Here is a 19,277-nt window from a genome sequence, read left to right on the forward strand (position 1 = left end):
AATGAACTTCCTTAACCTCATAAAGGGAATCCATTGAAAACCTGCATCTAACATCATATTTGATGATAAAAGACCAAATACTTTCTCCCTGAGATCAAGAACAAGACAAGGATGACTACTCTTACTCATTCTATTCAACATTGTCTTGGAGGTCCTAGCCAGTACAATAAGATGAAAAAAATTAATAAATGAAAAGCATCCAGTATGGAAAGAAAGAAGTAAAACTGCCTTTATTTGCATGTGACAGGATCATCTATATAGAAAATTCAGTGGAATCTACAAAAAAGTTACTAGAACTATTAAATAAGTTTAGCATGGTTGCAAAATACATTACAGACACCAATTGTGGAAATATATAGTGTTAAACAATCACAATTGAAAGTAAAAAATTATAATAGCCTAAAAATATGAAATACTTAGGGATAAATCTGATAAAAACTATGCAAGAGCTATACACTGAAAACTACAAAACCTTTCTGAGAGAAAGAAGACCTAAATAGATGGAGAGATACACCTTGTTCATAGATGGTATCAGCTGAATGTTTATGTCCCCCTCAAATTCATTTCTTGAAATCTAGTCCTCAATGTGATGGTATTTGGAGGCAGGGTCTTTGGAAGATAATTAGGTCATGAGGATGTAGCCCATATAAATGGGATTTGTGCCCTTATAAGAAGAGGCCAGAGAGCTAAGTAAATCTATTTCCATCATGTGAGGATACAAGTCAGCCATTTGTACACTGGAACAGGGCTCTCACCAGAATTCAATCATGCTTGTACCATGATCTTGGACTTCAACCAAGATCATGAGAAATTAATTTCTGTTGTTCATAAGCCACCAAGTCTATGGTATTTTGTTGTACCAGTTAAGCTAAGACAAGGGGTAGAAGGCTCAATATTGTTAAGATGTTGATTTTCCCCAAATTCATCTATAGTTATAATGCAATCCTAATCAAAATCCCAGATGCCCTTCTTATAGAAATTAATAACCTCATTCTAAAATTCATGTGAAAATGTGCAGTATTTAGAATAGCCAAAACAACTTTTTTTAAGGAACAAAATTGGGACTACTACTACCTGTTCATTATTTTAAATGCAGGAATGGTTTTACAGATGTATATACATGTCAAAATTTATCAAATTGACACTTTTAAATATTGGTAGTTTATTATATGGAATTTTTACCTCAGTAGAGCTGTTTTATTAAAAAGCCAATGGATGGGAAAATGAGAATAAAAAAATACAATAAAAGGAACATGGAACAAGCTGGAAAAATAAATAGTAACATAATAGATATTTAACTCATTTATGTCAATAATTATTGTAATAAAAATACTACTCTAATTAAATGAGAAAGATTACTATTAAAGAATAAACATATTAAAAATTATTGAAATATTTTAATTGCTGACAGAGTTTGTCATAGCCTTTATTATCTTAGTGAACCACACTTTATTTGTGGGTAGCCACAAAGAAATATTTGATTTATGAGAATAATATAAGGAAAAACTTAATTAAAAACTTTTCTCTCAACACCAAAAAAAAAAAAAAAAAAAAAGACCAGTCCAATTTAAACATGGGCAGAGGATCTTATTAGACATTTTCCAGAGAAGACATATAGAGAACCAAGAGACACATGAAAATATGCTCACCATTACTCATCATCAGGGAACTGCAAATCAAAACTACAATTAGATATCACCTCACACCCAGTAAAAATGACTAGTATCAAAAAGACAAGAAATGACATGTATTAGTGAGGACGTGGAGAAAAAGAAACCCTGTGCACTGTTGGGAATGTAAATTGGTGAAACCACTGTGGAAAACAATGTAGGGTTTCTTCAAAAAATTAAAAATAGACATACCGTATATCCAGTAATTCCTCTACTGGGTACGTACCCAAAGAAAATGAAAACACCTCTGTGTTTACTGCAGAATTACTTACAGTAGCCAAGATACGAAAGCAACCTAAGTGTCCGATAGGTAAATGGATTAAAAAGATGTATATGTATATATCTATACAATGGAATATTACTCAGCCATAAAAAGAATGGAATCTTGCCATTCATGATAACATGGATAGACCTAGAGGGTATTAGATTAAGTGAAATACGTCAGAGAAAGACAAATACCATATGATTTCACTTATATGTGGAATCGAAAAAACAAAACAAATGAACAAAGAAGCAAAACAAGCAGAAACAGAGCCACAAAGACAGAAACCACCTGAGTAGGGTGGGAGGGTAGGAAGACAGGCAAAATGGGTGAAGGAGAGTGGGAGGTGCAGGTTTCCAGTTATGGAAATCATGTGAATGAAAGGTACTGCGTAGAGAGTATATAGTCAGTGGTATTGTGATAATGCTGTATGGTAGCTACACTTGTGGTAAGCATAGAGTATAGAGTTGTGGAATCACTATGTTGTATGCCTGAAACTAATGTAACATTGTATGTTGTAGTTTGAAATGAGTCTCTTCACTTGGGATGATTGAGGTAATTTATGGGGGTGGTTGATGGGCGGCCCGTGATTTTACATGTAAAATATTACGTTTTTGTATGTTTCTCAGGAGAGGGTCTATAGCTTTCATCAGCATCTCACGTCCAAAAAAATATTTAAGAATCATGGTTCAAAGAATAAAAAAATTGCTTTTCTAAGTGTCTATTTTCTTTTTTTTTTTTTTTAAGATTTTATTTATTTATTTGACAGAGATAGAGACAACCAGCGAGAGAGGGAACACAAGCAGGGGGAGTGGGAGAGGAAGAAGCAGGCTCATAGCGGAGGAGCCTGATGTGGGGCTCGATCCCATAACGCCGGGATCACGCCCTGAGCCGAAGGCAGACGCTTAACCACTGTGCCACCCAGGTGCCCCTAAGTGTCTATTTTCTTAACACTACTTCTCTGAAATTAATTTCTAGTGAACAAGTCAAATGACCTGACCCGTGCATGCGTAAATGAGCTTCATCACAGCAGCGTGAACTAACCAATCACAGGTTATTTCAAGGGTTTGTATGGGTTAAACTTTGGTGAAAGCCCTGTAGTTCCTTTAGTTGGACTATGATTCTCATGGTGTGATTCCCACACCAGCAGCTGCAGCATCACCTGCGAATTTGCTAGAAATGCAAATTCTCAGGACCTACTGAGTCAGATACTCTTGAGCTGGGGGCCAGCAATCTGTTTTTTAAGGAGCTCTCTAGGTGATTGTGATGCACGCTGAAGTTTGATAACCACTGTGTTAAACTATACCTAGAAAAGCCCATTCTCTACCCCCTGCTTCCAGGCCAACTTTAGGACAGTTTGTTAAGGCAGTGGCTGCAGAAGGGACAGTCTAGTTTGATGGCTTGTATTTTCCATCTTTTATCCTCACAGAGCCAGAACTGCTCTCACACGAGTGTACTGGGTTGCACAGCAACACTGAACAACAGTTTAGAGAAAATCAGTGTCTAACTGAAGGAATTTAGAGACACAGCATGAAAGTTCACTCATAAAAATTCTGACCAGGAGGCTTTTCAGAGAAGAGCCCCAGTAATTCCAAAGGCCTTGGATCTCTACTGCTTTTGAGGAGGAGAACATTCAGTCTCCCAAACTGACTGAAGCTCAGGAACAAAGTTTTGTTTACCTTTTTCCAGCTGTGTGGCACCCTCACAAATGTCCCTTAAAGGAGTACTCAGTATCATCCTTGACTCTGTTTGCAACGTAGGTTCAAGAGTTCACTCAGCCTCCGTTCTGAGTAGCCAAATGAGGTCTTAGCTATAGCAGCATAAAACTGAGCTGTCCAAAACTAGCCTCTGAAATGTCAAATGATCATTCTCAGGTCCTTCTGTTACCTTCTGAAGCTTGATTTGTCGTAACACCTTACTGTTTTGTTGATGAATAATAGCATTGAGCACTTCACAGCAGCTCTCATTAAAGGAGGGCAGCCAAGTGGAATTCATTCTTGGCTCTTAATAGTTTTCAAATGAGAATTTTATTGCATATTAATGAGCACCAATTGACATTTGTGACTGGTTTTTATGGAAATCATGCATGTATAATTTGCATAATAGTACCTAAGTGCTTTTAGGTAACAATGCAACTCTGAGAAGTTGGTGAGGTTTAAATATGTTGTTTTTTCAGGGTGGTTTTTTTTTTTTTTTTTTTTTTTTTGGTTTAATTCCCAGCTCCAGTCTCTGGCAATAGTGTTGGAATATTAACAGGTCTCTAGGATCTGTCTGTAAGGGGTCTCTAGGATCTGTCTATAAGGCAATAATGATTCACTGCTCGGTTTGTGTGGTTGTGCCAGCTTAGACTGAGAGCATAGAGAGAGTCAGCAAAACACGTCAGGGCAGGGTTCTAAAAGCAGGAGATGCTCCCACTGTAGTCAGAGGGGGATGTGCTAGCCCTCCATGAATCAAACCCCCCCGCTTCTCCTGAGTTACAGGAGTATCTAGACGGTCCTGAGGATTGTTCCTAGAAATATAGGACCCCTATGCTCTGTGATGTTTTGCAAATGTCTCTGGGTCCACTTCAACAAATATGTATTGATCGCCTACTGTGTACCAGGCACTGTGCTAGGTGCTAGAGCAAGGACACTTTAGCTTGTTCCCTGCTGCATCCTTAGCTCTTAGCACTGTGACTATTGCATAATAGTTAATCAATCAATATTTATTGAATTAATGCACATGGCCTCTACCAATCTGATTGTAAATACAGTATAAAGATCACTACTCATAATGTTTGAAGATACATTAATGATTCAGAACTTGGGATTCTGTTAGGATATTTAGAGAAACAAGATGAGTAACCTCAATTATGCACCCCCAAGTCTTCTGTACAAATGACCCTTCTGTATCATGGAAATGAAATAAACCACTATTCATTGGTGATCTAGTATGTATCAGTTATATTTGCATACATCCTATACATCATATGATTTAATCACCAGCAAAACCTATGAGGTGTAGATAGTATTATCTTCATTTCATTGAGGAGTCAGCTAAGAATTGGAGAAGTGACTAACCTAAGGCACCACAGATAGAAAATGATGTATCTGAGACTTAAATTCATCCTCAGCTTTGTCCATTGCAGTGCCACTTATTACTGCCAATGGTTTCTAGGATATGTGAAGTGAAACCAAATTCCCAAGTACTAGGATGGAGGGTTGAACTGGCCCAGGGGCCCTGGGATGTGCCCCGTATTCGGTTGACCTATGTTTATAGTAAACCTACTATTTCCAACACTGTTTCCTATATCCTGTGGGGAACCCAATCCAATAACCAGTCTGATTCAGTGTAATTTTATCAAATAGGCAGTTAAGTCTAAGCATTATATAGTAAAGGAAGAAATCAGATTTAGTAGAAGAAAAGTTATAAGTAATATGAAACTAAGGTTCAGTATTATTTTTTATAATGTTGAGCAAAAATATTCTCCAGATTTTGGAAAGATCACTAAGTGTGGACTGGGTAGCACAGGAGGAGAAAGGCTTTGGGTGGGACACAGGAATTAGGAAAGAATGGTGATATAGTTCAAGAATATATACAAATCCCAAGGATTCCAAAGCTCTGCTTTCTCTGAGATCCACACAAGACTAAGGGAGTGAACCAAGTCCACTCCCCTTCCTCACTCCCCGCCACCTCCCACCCTTGCCAAGGGACACCCAGTGATTCCATTCTGCTTTTAAGATCCCCTAAGACAGATGTATTTGCAGCAGCCGTCTCTCCCCAGACCTTTCCTCCAGTGAATCAGGATTCCCTGCACAAGCCCTGCCCCAGGGTCCTTTTGGGATGATCACTCAGAAGCCAGGTATGTGGAAAACCTAATTGGAGGAACTTCAGAGACTTCAAAAATAAACTTATCATCTCCCCCTCTTTTATAAGGCAAATCTGAGGTTCTGAGGAACAGATTAATTCAGTCTTCTTTACATTTTGGGGAGAAAACATACAAGTTCTTTCAAAACTTATACTCTCCCAAGAGAATATTCTTTCTCTTTCCACTGTGTTCCTTTTCCCTCTTGGACCTCCTCCACAGCCTTCTAACAGCAGCCCTAGAGTTCTTACCCCTATGACCCTGCCTGCTTCCGCAAGTCCAGGCCTCGCCCAGCTGTCCCAAACGTGTGACAGGGCAACCACAACTTCCTTTAAAGGTCTTTAAAGTAGCATAGAAAGAGTCCTGAACTTGAGACACCTAGATTCTCTTCCTACTGTAGGTGATCCTGAACCTCTCAACCTCTGAGGACTATTTCCTTACCCATAAAATGAAGAGATTGGACTTCATGATATCTGTGGTTGCTTCTTGCCCCACCATTCTGTAACCGAACCCTGACTAAACATCTGTTCCTATATATGCAATACTTTCACACCCTAATCTCATACTCATGCTCTCTTGGAAAGTATTTACAACTGTGAGCCATCTCCTGGATGAGGATCTGTGTGGCGGAGGTTGACTACCCTCTGTCCTGCCTGCTGCCCCATGAAGAGTAGTGCATGCTCAGGAATAGAAGTGAGTTTTACTCTTTGTGTAAGTGACCTGTATTTGGGGTGTTTGTAAATCTGCTACCAGAACATAACACAAGGCATTCAAAGGCAATTAAAAATGCATTTTACATTCCCTGCTGTTTATAATTATCTGTGTATCTGCTGCCTGTATTAACATAGTTAATGGTGAGCTAATACATTAGACAACTTTGGGGCCCAGAAGGAATCTTAGTGAACATCTAGTACAGTGCTGCTGGTGGTGGTGGTTTGAATAAATACATTTTCTATGCATTTGCATGTGGTTCTGTCTTATCCCATTTAGTGGGTAACCTGAGGCTGAGATACTTCGAATAATGTATCTATTTGCTCACATTGGGTAGAAACATCCCTATTACTCCAACTGTCTCTTCCCCTTCTTTTAATATAAAACAGTTGGTGGGATGAAAAATAGGAGTTAAGGAAATCAGGACAAAGGGAAAATAGAAGGTAATAAAATAAGCCAGAGATACCTAACGTTGTACAGCTGCTGTAAGTGAGCCACGCATTTGGCTCCACACTTCACAGAGGCCAAGAGAGAGAGGAATATACTATGCATGATATAAAAATGTTCCAGAAAAAAGTTAACTTTTCCTAGTATTCAAGAGGAAGAGAAATTTATACCATGTTTCCTTATGGAGGATCCACTAAATCAGTGTTGTAGATAGACTACACCATCAACAATATCTTATTAATACTTACAATGCTAAATTCATTCATTCATTAAATAAGCATTTATTGAGTGCCTACTGTGTGCCATATGTTTCAGTGCATTACAGTTGCAATTCTTTTTGGTGTTCAAATTATCCTGTCATTGGCCAGGAAGAGCCAGTTGACACCTATGTCCTTTTAACATGATTCTGTAGTCTCTGATATTTTTTTATTTTCTAGTATGACAAGATGTCCCAGATTGATCTTGTATATTTCCATCTCCATAACTTAAATTGGCTATTCCACTAAAGAAACCTGATTCCTTTTAGTGAGTGGTTTTAGAGACCCAAATCTGGGTACTCAGAGTGCTTATTGTTATTAGGTTGTAATTATTCCCAAGCCTCAGTTAACAGACTAGAAAATATGAGTGTTTTAAAAAGAGGAAAATAAATTCTAAGATCCTACTGGTATTTCTAATTTTTTTTTTTAGCTTTTTAACGATCTTTGGTATTTTTTTTCACTATTTTTAGATTTTATTTATATTTAGTTAACACACAGTGTATTATTAGTTTCAGGAGCAGAATTTAGTGATTCCTCAGTTTTATATAACACCCAGTGTTCATTAAATCAAGTGCCCTCCTTAATGCCCATCACCCAATTACCCTATCCCCCCACCCACCTCCCTCCAGCAACTTTGGCTCATGGTTTGTTTGCTTCCCTCTCTGTTTTTATCTTATTTTATTTTTTCCTTCCCTTCACCTGTGTTCATCAGTTTTGTTTCTTAAATTCCACATATGATTAAAATCATATGATATTTGTCTTTCTCTAACCGACTTATTTCACTTAGCATAATACGCTCTAGTTGCATCCACATCATTGCATGGTATTTGTAATTTAAATTAAAGATAGAAAGGTATTTACTGGGGTGCCTGGGTGGCACAGCGGTTAGGGGTCTGCCTTGGGCTCAGGGCATGATCCCGGCATTCTGGGATCGAGCCCCACATCAGACTCTTCCACTATGAGCCTGCTTCTTCCTCTCCCACTCCCCCTGCTTGTGTTCCCTCTCTCGCAGGCTGTCTCTAACTCTGTCGAATAAAATCTTTAAAAAAAAAAGAAAGGTATTAACTTATTTTTATATGTGAATCTCTTTTCTCTCACTTTGAAAATCTTAGTTCCTGATAACATAGCCATAATTACTTGTTTGCTTTACCTAATAGATACTTATATGTGGGTATATGTATATATGTGTATGTATCCATATATATAAAATAGGAATATTACCCATTTAATGCAGTTTAAGATTTCTTTATGGGTACTTTTTGTCCTTTGGAAGTATAGTCAAATTACAGTTACTTAAATTCTTTATGAGGTTTTACCATCAACTCAGTACAGTTAGATTAGTTTATTTCAATTTGTTTTTAATTTTTAGAGATTGATTTTCTTCTTTCTGATTTAATTTTGCTTTTAAATTAAGTGAAATATTTACATGGTTTCAGAGTCAAAACTATAAACATTGAGAGGTCTGTTTTACCTCTCTGTCCCCTCCCCCTTGTTCTTTTCCTCCTCTTTTAGGTGATGCTTTTATTCTTTCATTGTTTCTTTTTGAAAATAATCCAATGACCTATATGGATGTCATGTCTTTTATTACACAAAAGACAGCACGCTATATATGTTGTGTTGCATCTTGCTTTTTTTTTTTTTTTAAACAATCTGTCCTGGAAGTCATAGCAGTATATAGATATTTTCTCATTCTTTTTTAAAAAATGGAGATAGTCCTCATTTTTAAAAACTAATTATTATACGAAAGCAGATTAATTTTTCTCAGGAGGTGAGGGTACTGGTGGACAGGAGGAGTGGTGGAAAGAATATGCCAAGGTGTTAGTACTTAATTCTGGGTGTTTGGGGTGCCTGGGTAGCTCAGTTGGTTGAGCGTCTGCCTTGGGCTTGGGTCATGATCTCAGGGTCCTGGAGTTCAGCCCCATCCAGCCCCACATCAGGCTCCCTGCTCAGCAGGGATTCTGCTTCTCCCTCTCCCTCTGTGCTCACTCTCTCTCTTTCAAATAAATAAAACCTTTTAAAAACATTCTGGGTGTTTGATATTTTCTTCCTTGTACTTTTCTGAGTTTTAGAAATATTTATGAATTTAAAAGCTATTTTATTTTATTTATTTTTAAAAGATTTTATTTATTTATTTGACAGAGAGACAGCCAGCGAGAGAGGGAACACAAGCAGGGGGAGTGGGAGAGGAAGAAGCAGGCTCCCAGCAGAGGAGCCTGACATGGGGCTCGATCCCACGACTCCAGGATCACGCCCTGAGCCGAAGGCAGGCACTTAACGACTGAGCCACCCAGGCGCCCCTAAAAGCAATTTTAAATACAACTGCATACCAGAACAGCAAAGGACAACTCTCAGGAATCACTGACATATGAACATCTAATGGAATTAGATCAAAGAGGGAAAGTTCAGGGGAGAGTGTGCATAAGAAGGTTCTGTAGATGGTGGAACTGGGCCTAAACAGAGAGCTCTAAATACTCCATGAGGGTTACCTGACATAAGAGAAATTGCTCATAAAAAGGAAAGAAGCAAATCCTCCTAAAACTTTGTTTGCTCAACTGATCCTTGTTAGATGACTCTGAATATTTCCTGCAAGAACAGGAAAGAGATTGATGTAGAGAGCTGTTATAATTTTCACTGTGAATTAAATTTTGATATTTTTATTTATGTGGCCAAACCTGGCAACCTCCTTTAAAATTGCTTCATTCCCCTTGTGACATTTCCAAATGCTCTTGCCCTGATCTACCTTTCCATCCGTTGTCTTTAACACCTTCAAAATATTATTTAATTTATGTAGCTGTTATGCACACTGGTGGTTGTTTGTAATATGAATTCTATAAAGATAGGGATCTTTCTTTTGTTCAGCAGTGTATTCCAGATGCCTAGAACAGTGTCTGTCACATTGTTAGTGTTCAAAAAAAAAAAAAAAATTAAGTGAATGAATACTAGCAACAGAATTTTGGGGGAAAAGGAATATGTAACCATGGAGTTCTGCATTAATGTATATGCAACCTTCCCTTTCACATTCATCTCATAGCTTCATGGCCCTGGGAGCCTTTTATGATTCAGCTTTATTGTTGGTAATGCAGGCACCAACTCCACTAGCAATGGGAATATGAACCAAGGCAGTTGTGTTTGGAAAATGAGAGGGTATAGAGGATACGGATGTAAAGGAGAATTCAGTATATGTGTATTTTTGCAGTAGGTACATGCTTATAAGCATTGCTTTAAAAAATAACAAAAACACTTTTTTTACATTTACCAACATGTTTACTATTTCTAGCACCCTTCATTCCTTTTTATAGATCCAAATTTGCATCTGATATCATTTTTCTTCTGCCTGAAGAACTTCCTCTAACATTTTTTTAAAAAGATTTTATTTATTTATTTGTCAGAGAGAGAGAAAAAGAGAGAGAGCACAAGCAGGGTGAGCAGCAGGCAGAGAGAAAAGCAGGCTCCCCACTGGGCAAGGAGCCCAATGTGAGACTCGATCCCATGGACCCTGGGATCATGACCTGAGCCGAAAGCGGACTCTTACCCAACTGAGCCACCCAGACACCCCTCATCTAACATTTCTTGTAGTGCATGTCGCTCAGATTTTTTTTGTCTCGAAATGTCCTTTTTTTTTTTTTTTTTTTTAACCTTTTCACTGAAACACATTTTCACTGGGTATTATATTCTGGGTTGATTTTATTTTTCTTTCATTACTTTAAGATGCTTTTCAGTTCTCTTAAGGCTTACATAATTTCAAATGAGACATCTGTTGTAAGTCTTACTGTTATTCCTCTGTACATAATCTAGCTGCATCTCAAATTTTATCTTTATTGCAAGTGTTCAGTAATTTCCTTAGAATGTGCATTAATGTATGTATGTGTGTTTTAACATTTATTCTGCTTGGGTTTGGTTGAGCTTCTTGGATCTGTAGGTATATACTTTTTATCAAATGTGAAAAATTTGTGGTCATTTCTTTCGAATATTTTTTTTCTATTTCCTCCCCCCCCCTTTATCCCCTGGGATCCAATTACATGTTCATTAGAGCTCTTGCTATTGTTCCATAAGCCACTGGAGCTATGTCCATTTTATCAATTGTTTTTCTCTCTGTGCTTCATTTTGGATAATTTCTAATGCTTTGTCTGCAACCATTATTTTATCTTTGTAGTGTCTAATCTATTGTATTTTTAATTTCAGGATTATATTTTTATCTCTACAATTCTATTTGGGTCTTTTTTGTATTGTTCACTTCTCTCCTCATTTTGTTCATGTTCTGTTTCATATCTTTGATCATTCTTATAATAGTTGTTTTAAGGTCCTTGTGTGCTGATTATTTCATTTCTGTATTTGTTTTATTGATTTTATTTTTATTTTTTTAAAGATTTATATATTTATTTTAGAGAGAGAGAGTGGAGAGGGGAGGAGCAGTGGGAGAATATCAAGCAGACTCCCCACTGAGCACGAAGCCCACCGCAGCTCAATCTCATAACCCTGAGATCGTGACCTGAGCCAAAACCAAGTGTCAGATGCTTAACTGACTGAGCCACCAGGTGCCCCAGTAGATTTTTTTTATTGGTGGGAGCACAAAGTATTCCCAGCCCCATGTGAGCTCCAGGAATTGTTCAGCTACTGCCTACCAGTGGTTGTCTTCCATTTCAAATAGTTTCTTCTCATTCATGCCTAGTTCAGTACTCAGAAAAGGGCTGAGGAGCTACCCTGCAGATTTCCAAAGCCCTCGCTTTGTATCTCCCTCTTCTTCATTCCTCTGCCTCACAAATTCTATCTGCTTTGACTTCCCCAAACTCCAATCTATTGTCCTTACCTCAGCAAGACTTAGACTATGTTTGGGTTTCCTTCCTGGGACATAGCCAGGAAACTGCCTCCAGGCAGTAACTTTGGGTCAATTTTTTATATTTCATTTTATATATTTTATATATGTCACGTCACTTGTTTTCCAAAGTTCTATATCTGCTATCCAGTGTCTGAAAAGAGCAGTTTCATGTATTTTGTCTAGTTTTCAAATCGTTTACAGTAGGAAGGCAATTCCTATAGCAGTTAATTCTTCATGAAGCAGAAATCCCACCAACTGCACAACTTTTTCAAAGACAGTAATTGTAGGACTAGTTTTTCAGAAGCCAGAAATAATGTATAGAAGAATAAGGAGGGATTTTATGGAAAGACATGGGGCCATTCAAAGTCGTGAACTGGTAATAGACTGTCTTACATTTGGCAACAATGTAGGTAATGCATCGCCTATTTTCCTGATCCTAATCACTGGGCAGGACTCTGTAATCTGTCAAATAAATTGTAAGCCCCACTATGTGTAGTGTTGGGTCTCCTACTACCTGTGGCCTAGACAGTTTACTTCTAGAGATTGGGGAGGGGGGCAAGGGTTGCTCTTGGAGGAGCCTAGCAGATCTTTCTCTTTGTGCCTTAGATTCTGTATCTATCTTGTTGTTAAATCCCTCACCGTTACCCTCCACCTACTAGAAGTCAGTAGCATCCTTTCTCAGTTTTGACAACCATGATATCTCCAGACATTGCCAAATATCCTCTGGAGGTACAAAGTTGCTTCACTTGAGAACTACTGGTATAGAGACACCATTATGTTCCATACTCCAGGGAAGTCCTAGAAGTTAAGCTCAGGGAACTAAACATGAGGAAACTCAGCAGGCCACTTGGTATCTTCTTGGGAGAGGTCAGTTTAGAGAGTTTGCCCCATGTAGAGTGGACAGTGGGTGGATATTGACCTTGGAATGTAAGCTCCTGTGTTCAAATGCAGCCTCTACAGATGTGAAACCAGGTTCTTTACTCTGCCCCTCAATTTCCTTATTTAAAAATGAGGAATGGTGTTGTTTACCTCACATGACATTGTTGTAGTAAGAATGAATGGGGTTTTATACACACACACACACACACACACACACATACACTGATGTGTACTTCTGTATGATGCAAGGATAAAGTAGCATGGAGTTAATAAGGGTTCAGATATAAGGGTTTTGATTTGCCAGTATGATTAAAAGGGCAATATAGGAAAAATAAATCTTTCAGTCCATCATGTAGAATAGCTTCCCTGTGGGTTACAGTATTAGAAGACACTATAGGGGATGTCTAAGCTTAAAGAGAGGAAAAGGAAAAAAAAATAGTCTTTGTAGCAATAAAATTTCAACCAAAGTAGGAGGCAAATAGCCGTGTTTGTATATTTAGTTCTTAATTTTGCATTCAGTAATTGGACAGTCTGTACAAGAATTTAAATGTCTTGGTGGGAGATAGTGGCTTTTAGTTCTCTTGGGATTTCATTGTAATGAACCTGGTAAATAATTCAGGAACATATGAGAGGCCAATGAATGGGCAACACCTGGTGCTATATTGTTTATGCCTAAGCATGCAGAATCCGAAGATGGCATTCTACACCTGTCTCTATTGTTCTGGCTTAAACACAAGTTCTATGTTCAGTGGCTATTGAAATAATAATAACTGATATTTTTTCCTGTTCTAATTTCCCTCCACAATAAAAGAAAACTGTGCTAAGCTGTTTCAGAAGCACAAAACAGAAGTGGCACCCTCTTTCAAGTTCCCATTTGTAAATTTCTAATCTGTTTTCTCTTCAAGAGATAGATTGCTTTAAAGAATTAGGAACATGTCTACCTTTTCTGTTGAGGCTAATCTGGGCCTTTTTACATTTCTACTTTTGTTCTGTAAATTGAGCTTCTTTTTAGATCACAGTATTCATATTGCAAGCATCTTCTAAGAGAAATAACGCTGTCCTCTGGCCACTCATTTACACGGTGGGAATTCCTAGAGCTCCTCTGTTTCTCTCCCTATTACCTGAGTAGACTATCCCACTTCTAGGAGTCTACAAGTTTGAAAACAAACAAAAACCTTTTGGCGAAGGGTTTCTGTATCATTCTGAGACCACCCCCCCAACCCCCCCCCCCCGCCCCCGCTGCCTGAACATAGACTGTTCTTCCACTCACTGAGTGAACAAGAACTCCAATGACTGAAAGACATTTCATGCAGACAGCATGGGTCACCCAAGGCCACTGCCACTCAGGATCAGACAGGGCTTAAGCCATGAGTTACATGGAAAGATCTTGCAAGGACAGGGGATTTCCCAGTAGGGAAGAAAGGAACATGGGCCTTACATATTTAAACTAAAGGTCTTATAGGCTGGGCCAAAAAGGATCTGAAAAGAGACTGTTGAACTTTATATCTATAAATTGTTAAATGAGCTTTGTCTTTGTTTTAAAAATGGTTTTATTATAGAGGCTTAAAAATATATTTATTTAAATATATGGTAAGCCATTGTTATATGTAATAAAGTACATATATAAAATAAAAATATAACTGTATAATTGAAATGTATAAAACAATATTCTTAAACCTCTGTAATAAACCATTTATATATGTTATATATTAATAAATAATATATATAATTTGTGTTATATATATTTTTATATATGTATGTGTGTGTATATATATACACACACACACACACATAATTTGTTTGTTAACAGGTTTAATTGCCTTCCTTTCCTTCTGGACCTGTGTGAGAGTACTTGGAGCAGTGACTGCCATCTGGTGGCAAGCCAGAATCATCACCTTGTGTAAACTAATGGTCACAAAGATGCCCACTCTTGACTCCCATGGTATGCACTGCCAGCAGGGCACAAGGAGAGCCTGGAGGGTGTCTGATGAAGGAGCCTAATGAAATAACCCTTCGCTTCCACCTGAACCAGTTGTTCATCCCAGAGTCTGAGCGAAGAGCCAGCTCTAAAATGGTTCCTCTGAAGAGAAGATTTGAATTGTTCTTGTGTTTTAGTCTAAGATCTGCTGGTTAATGACCAGCAGGTAACCAAGACCGTGAATAAGTGCACACCAAAAGGGGCACGTGATGACATGGAGCCTGAAATAAACTGTTCCGAATTGTGTGACGGTATTCCTGGCCAGGAGCTGGATCGGAGTCCTCTTCATGATCTCTGCAGGACAATTGTGAGTGAACAGCCATGGGGTGTCAGAGTTGCTCAGATATACATGTTGTTGTTGTTGTTGTTGTTGTTGTTGTTGTTGTTGTTAGTGGTGGTGGTGCAGTGGTAGTGGTGAGGAGGAGGAGGAGGAGGAGGAGAAGGAAAAGGGGAGGGGGAAGGGGGAGGGGGAGGAAATGCTCATGCAGGCCACATATTACCCAGCTTTGGGGATGATGGGGCAGTTTGTGTTTGATCTATAAAAGAGCCTTCATTCCTAACAGCTCTTTATTCTGTTCTCAGACCTCTTCCCACTATAGCAGTAAGACCATTTCTTCATTATCTCCTGTCCTTCTGGGTGTTGTGTGGACCTTTCTCAGCTGTGGACTTCTTCTCATAGTCTTCTTTCTTGGCTTCACAATTCGCTGCAGGAATAACAGGTAAGCAGTCCCATACCTAGTGTCTCATCTTCTATCGCCTGAATCATGAAACCCAGAGTGTTAACTATCCTTTTGACATCATGAACTATTAGGAGGTATCACTAAAACTTATCTCCTACTGTGGCATTAAGCTATGTGAGAAGTTACCCTGACATCGTCCTGGCCTTGCAGTACAGTTTCCTCTTGAGGAAAAACAATCTAGTCCAGTATTGTGGTAACTACTACAAGGATATCCAAGAGAATGAAGGAAAGGTATGATCCTTCTGAGAAAATGAGGTATTTGGGGGGTTTTGTTTGTTTGTTTTTTTAAATTAGTTTAAGGGTAAAATTTAGTGATTCATAAGTTGCATACGACACCCAGTGCTCATCACAACAAGCACCCTCCTTAATGCCCACCCCCCATTTACCCCATCCCCTCACTCACCTCCCCTCCAGCAACCCTCAGTTTGTTTCCTGAAGAGTCTCTTAGGGTTTGTGTCCATCTCTCTCTGTTTTCACCATAGAAAATGAGGTATTTGTATTAAAAACAGAGAGCATGTAGAGAAGTATTCCAAAGCAACATTAGAGTCTACGGCCGATACAGTTTGGAAGCAGCATAAGTGGGCTAAGGTTTCTGAAAAAATAGTGAAGCCCTACTATCCTGTTGTTCTTTTAGATAAGTTCTAGCTGGTTAGAAAGTCACTGGCTTGGGATGCCTGGTTGGCTCAGTCATTTAAGCATCTGCCTTTGGCTCAGGTCATGATCTCAGGGTCCTGGGATAGAGCCCTGCATCGGGCTCCCTGCTCAGGGGGGTCTGCTTCTCCCTTTCCCTCTGCCTCTCCCCCAGCTCATGCTCTCTCTCGTGCACACTCTCTCTTAAATCAATAAAATCTTAAAAAAAAAGGAAAGAAAAGAAAAGAAAGTTACTGTCTCCTCAGGGTAAGGATCCATGGCTCCCAGGGCTGGCAAAAGAAACTAAATGAAGACTTTTTTCTGAAGCAACTTGCAAAATTCTGCCTTCACTGCTATTGGATCCTTCCCTCAGGACCCACCCCATCTCTCCCACACCAACACTCTTTACCATCATCCTGCCCCTACTGCCCCAGCCTGCCACCTGAGAAGCCCTGCTGCAGCTCTCTCTTTGTGGCCCACAGCTGAATTCTAGATGGAGCCCACATCAGATTTCAACAACTCCCTCAGAGAGGTCAAAATCGCCTGGCCCCACCCCAACCTTATACTTTGTGATGATCACCTGTGCTCCACCACCTGGGTTTGGCACTCAGGTGAGGGTCAGTCAGTTGGATTTGTCAGCAGGTATTTTGGGGCACTGTTGGCCATTTGAGGCATAGAGAACATGGAATTGTTCAATAGCAGTGACTTGAACTGCTGTGTCAACCTCAGCGTGGCCGTGACGCATGGCAGTCAAACCTTAGTATACCTCTGATGCTGTCACAGCCACTTTTCATTCTGTTCCTCAAATTCACCAAGCCTACTCCCATCTCAAGGCCTTTTATTTACTATCCTCTTATGTTCCCACTGCCTGACAGTCTTCCCGTGGCTGGTTCCTTCTCATCTTACAGGTTTTGGCTCAGATGTTACCTCTTTGGGGAAACCTTCCCTGATCATTCTATCCAGAGTAGCCTGTCTACAGAATGGCCATCCAGCCCCAGTATCTCATTCCATATATTATCACCCTATTTTATTTTCTTCATAGCAATTATAACTCTCTGATATTACCATATTTATTGATTTGCCTGTTTATTGTCTGTATCTCCCATCAAAATGTACAGTCTTTGAACACAGGGACTTTGTCTGTCATGCTCACCACTGTCTCCAGCATTTAGAAAAGACTGTGGGACATAATAGGTACCCAGTAAATATATTTTCAGTGACCCTGGGAAGAAGGATATTTACATCCCAATGGTAGCTGCTGCCAAGAGAATGACTGGAAAATCATGTATTTCAAAGTTAGAGAACTATGGAGTACAGTCTTTTCAGCTGCAACACATTTCTATAGTGCAAATTAATACCCAATTGGCAAATAAGAAGATAATATCATTGGTTCATATGTAATTTTCCCCCAGCACATCAGTGGTTTAAAGCATTCAGAGGCAAGCCTTCCTACAGTTAAAGAAGGAAGCCTTAAGCTAAGAATATTGCACTACTGTGGCAGTGCAAGTAGTAGCTGGTATAATGGCTTCAAGAACTGGTGTACCTCCTATGTTATGAAGCTATCTAGGAGTCGATGGAGAAGTAGAGAAGATATTTCCCATGTGTTTAAAAACAATTGATTGTTGAAGAAGTCACAGATCCAGAGCAGATTTTTAATTTGGATGACAGTGTTATCTGTTGGAAGTGAATGCCCTCAAGTACCTACATCTTGCAGATTTAAGGCTGCAAAAATCAATTGTGACCTGAGTACAAATGGTGGTAATTGACATTTGCTGAGTGCTCAGTTTTTTAATTGGATAATCATTATTTTTATTAGTAGTTTGGTTACAACATTAAATATGTTTCAATTCTATGGCCCCATACTATTTTCCCCATAACCCATTATTTTTATACACAATTTTGTAGAATGCAAGGTTTTTAAAGCATTTATATATCCTGTTAGAACAGGAACACGTGCAAACAGTGTTATAGAAACACCTATATTTCTTTCATTCCGTTAAAGATTTTGCTGCCTGTCTTGCTTGCAGTGGGAGCATGACTTGGCATAAAGAATAAAATAATAAGAGGCACTGTGAATAAAAACACATTTTGCAATTAAGTAGCTTACAAGTTCAGACAAGGAAAGATAAAATAACCCAGTTTCAAAGTGCTTTCTTAAATAATAAACTTTGTTCGAAGGTGCAGCATCACAGATGGTTCATTTAATTTCAGTTCTTTGGTCTCTAAATTTATGATTATGTGTTCATGTGTGTGTGTGTGTAGCACCACAGGAAGAAAAATATTTTAATAAAATATAAATATTATAGTAATGTTCAAGTTCAGTTGCAGATATGGCATTTTGGATAAAATTTTAAAATGTAGTCTATAAGAGAAAATCAGTGAAGATAAAGAAGACCTGAGCAGCGCTATCAACCAACTTGACCTAATTGACATTTATATAATTCTACACCCAACACCAGCAGAATACACATTCTCTTCAAGTACACATGGAACATTTACCAAGATAGATCATATTCTGGGTCATAGAAAAAGTCTCATTAAATTTAAAAGGATTCAATTCATACAGAGTATGGTCCCTGACTACAATAGAATTAAATTAGAAATCCATAACAGAAAGAACTCTGGAAAATTTTGAAATATTTGGAAACTAAATAGAACACTTTAAAATAACTCATGGTCAAAGAAGAAATCAAAAGAGAAACTAGAAAGTATTTTCAACTGAATGAAAATGAAAATATAACATATCAAAATTTGTTAGATGCCATTAAAGCAGTACTTATGGGGAAATGATAGCACTAAACCCCATATTAGAAAAGGAGGAAGATCTACTTTATGAAACAACAAAAAAGAGCAAACTGAGTCCCAAAATAAGCAGAAGAAAGGAAATAATAAAGATGAAAGTGGAACTTGATGAAATAGAACAACAACAACAAAATCAGAAACAAACCATGAAACCAAAGTTCTTTATTAAGATCAATAAAATTGACCAACCTCTACTTCAAATGATCGGGGGTGGGGGGGTAGAATATATAATTACCCAAAT

At 38.4% G+C, this 19,277-nt stretch overlaps 1 protein-coding gene across 1 annotated transcript in view; it reads left to right on the forward strand.

The window, feature by feature from the left end:
- The window catches only part of GPR156 (G protein-coupled receptor 156), an 87,241-nt gene that overhangs the window by 15,794 nt on the left and 52,170 nt on the right, over nucleotides 1-19,277 (forward strand). The window contains exons 2-3 of the mRNA XM_045785090.2: nucleotides 14,697-15,171; nucleotides 15,447-15,583. Of these exons, the coding sequence (XP_045641046.2) occupies nucleotides 15,079-15,171; nucleotides 15,447-15,583 (230 nt within the window). The 5' untranslated portion in view covers nucleotides 14,697-15,078. The remainder of the gene's footprint in view (nucleotides 1-14,696; nucleotides 15,172-15,446; nucleotides 15,584-19,277) is intronic.

The sequence above is a fragment of the Ursus americanus genome, chromosome 4 (assembly GCF_024610735.1).
Source record: "Ursus americanus isolate L20-20 chromosome 4, mUrsAme1.1.p, whole genome shotgun sequence".
NCBI lineage: Eukaryota > Metazoa > Chordata > Mammalia > Carnivora > Ursidae > Ursus > Ursus americanus.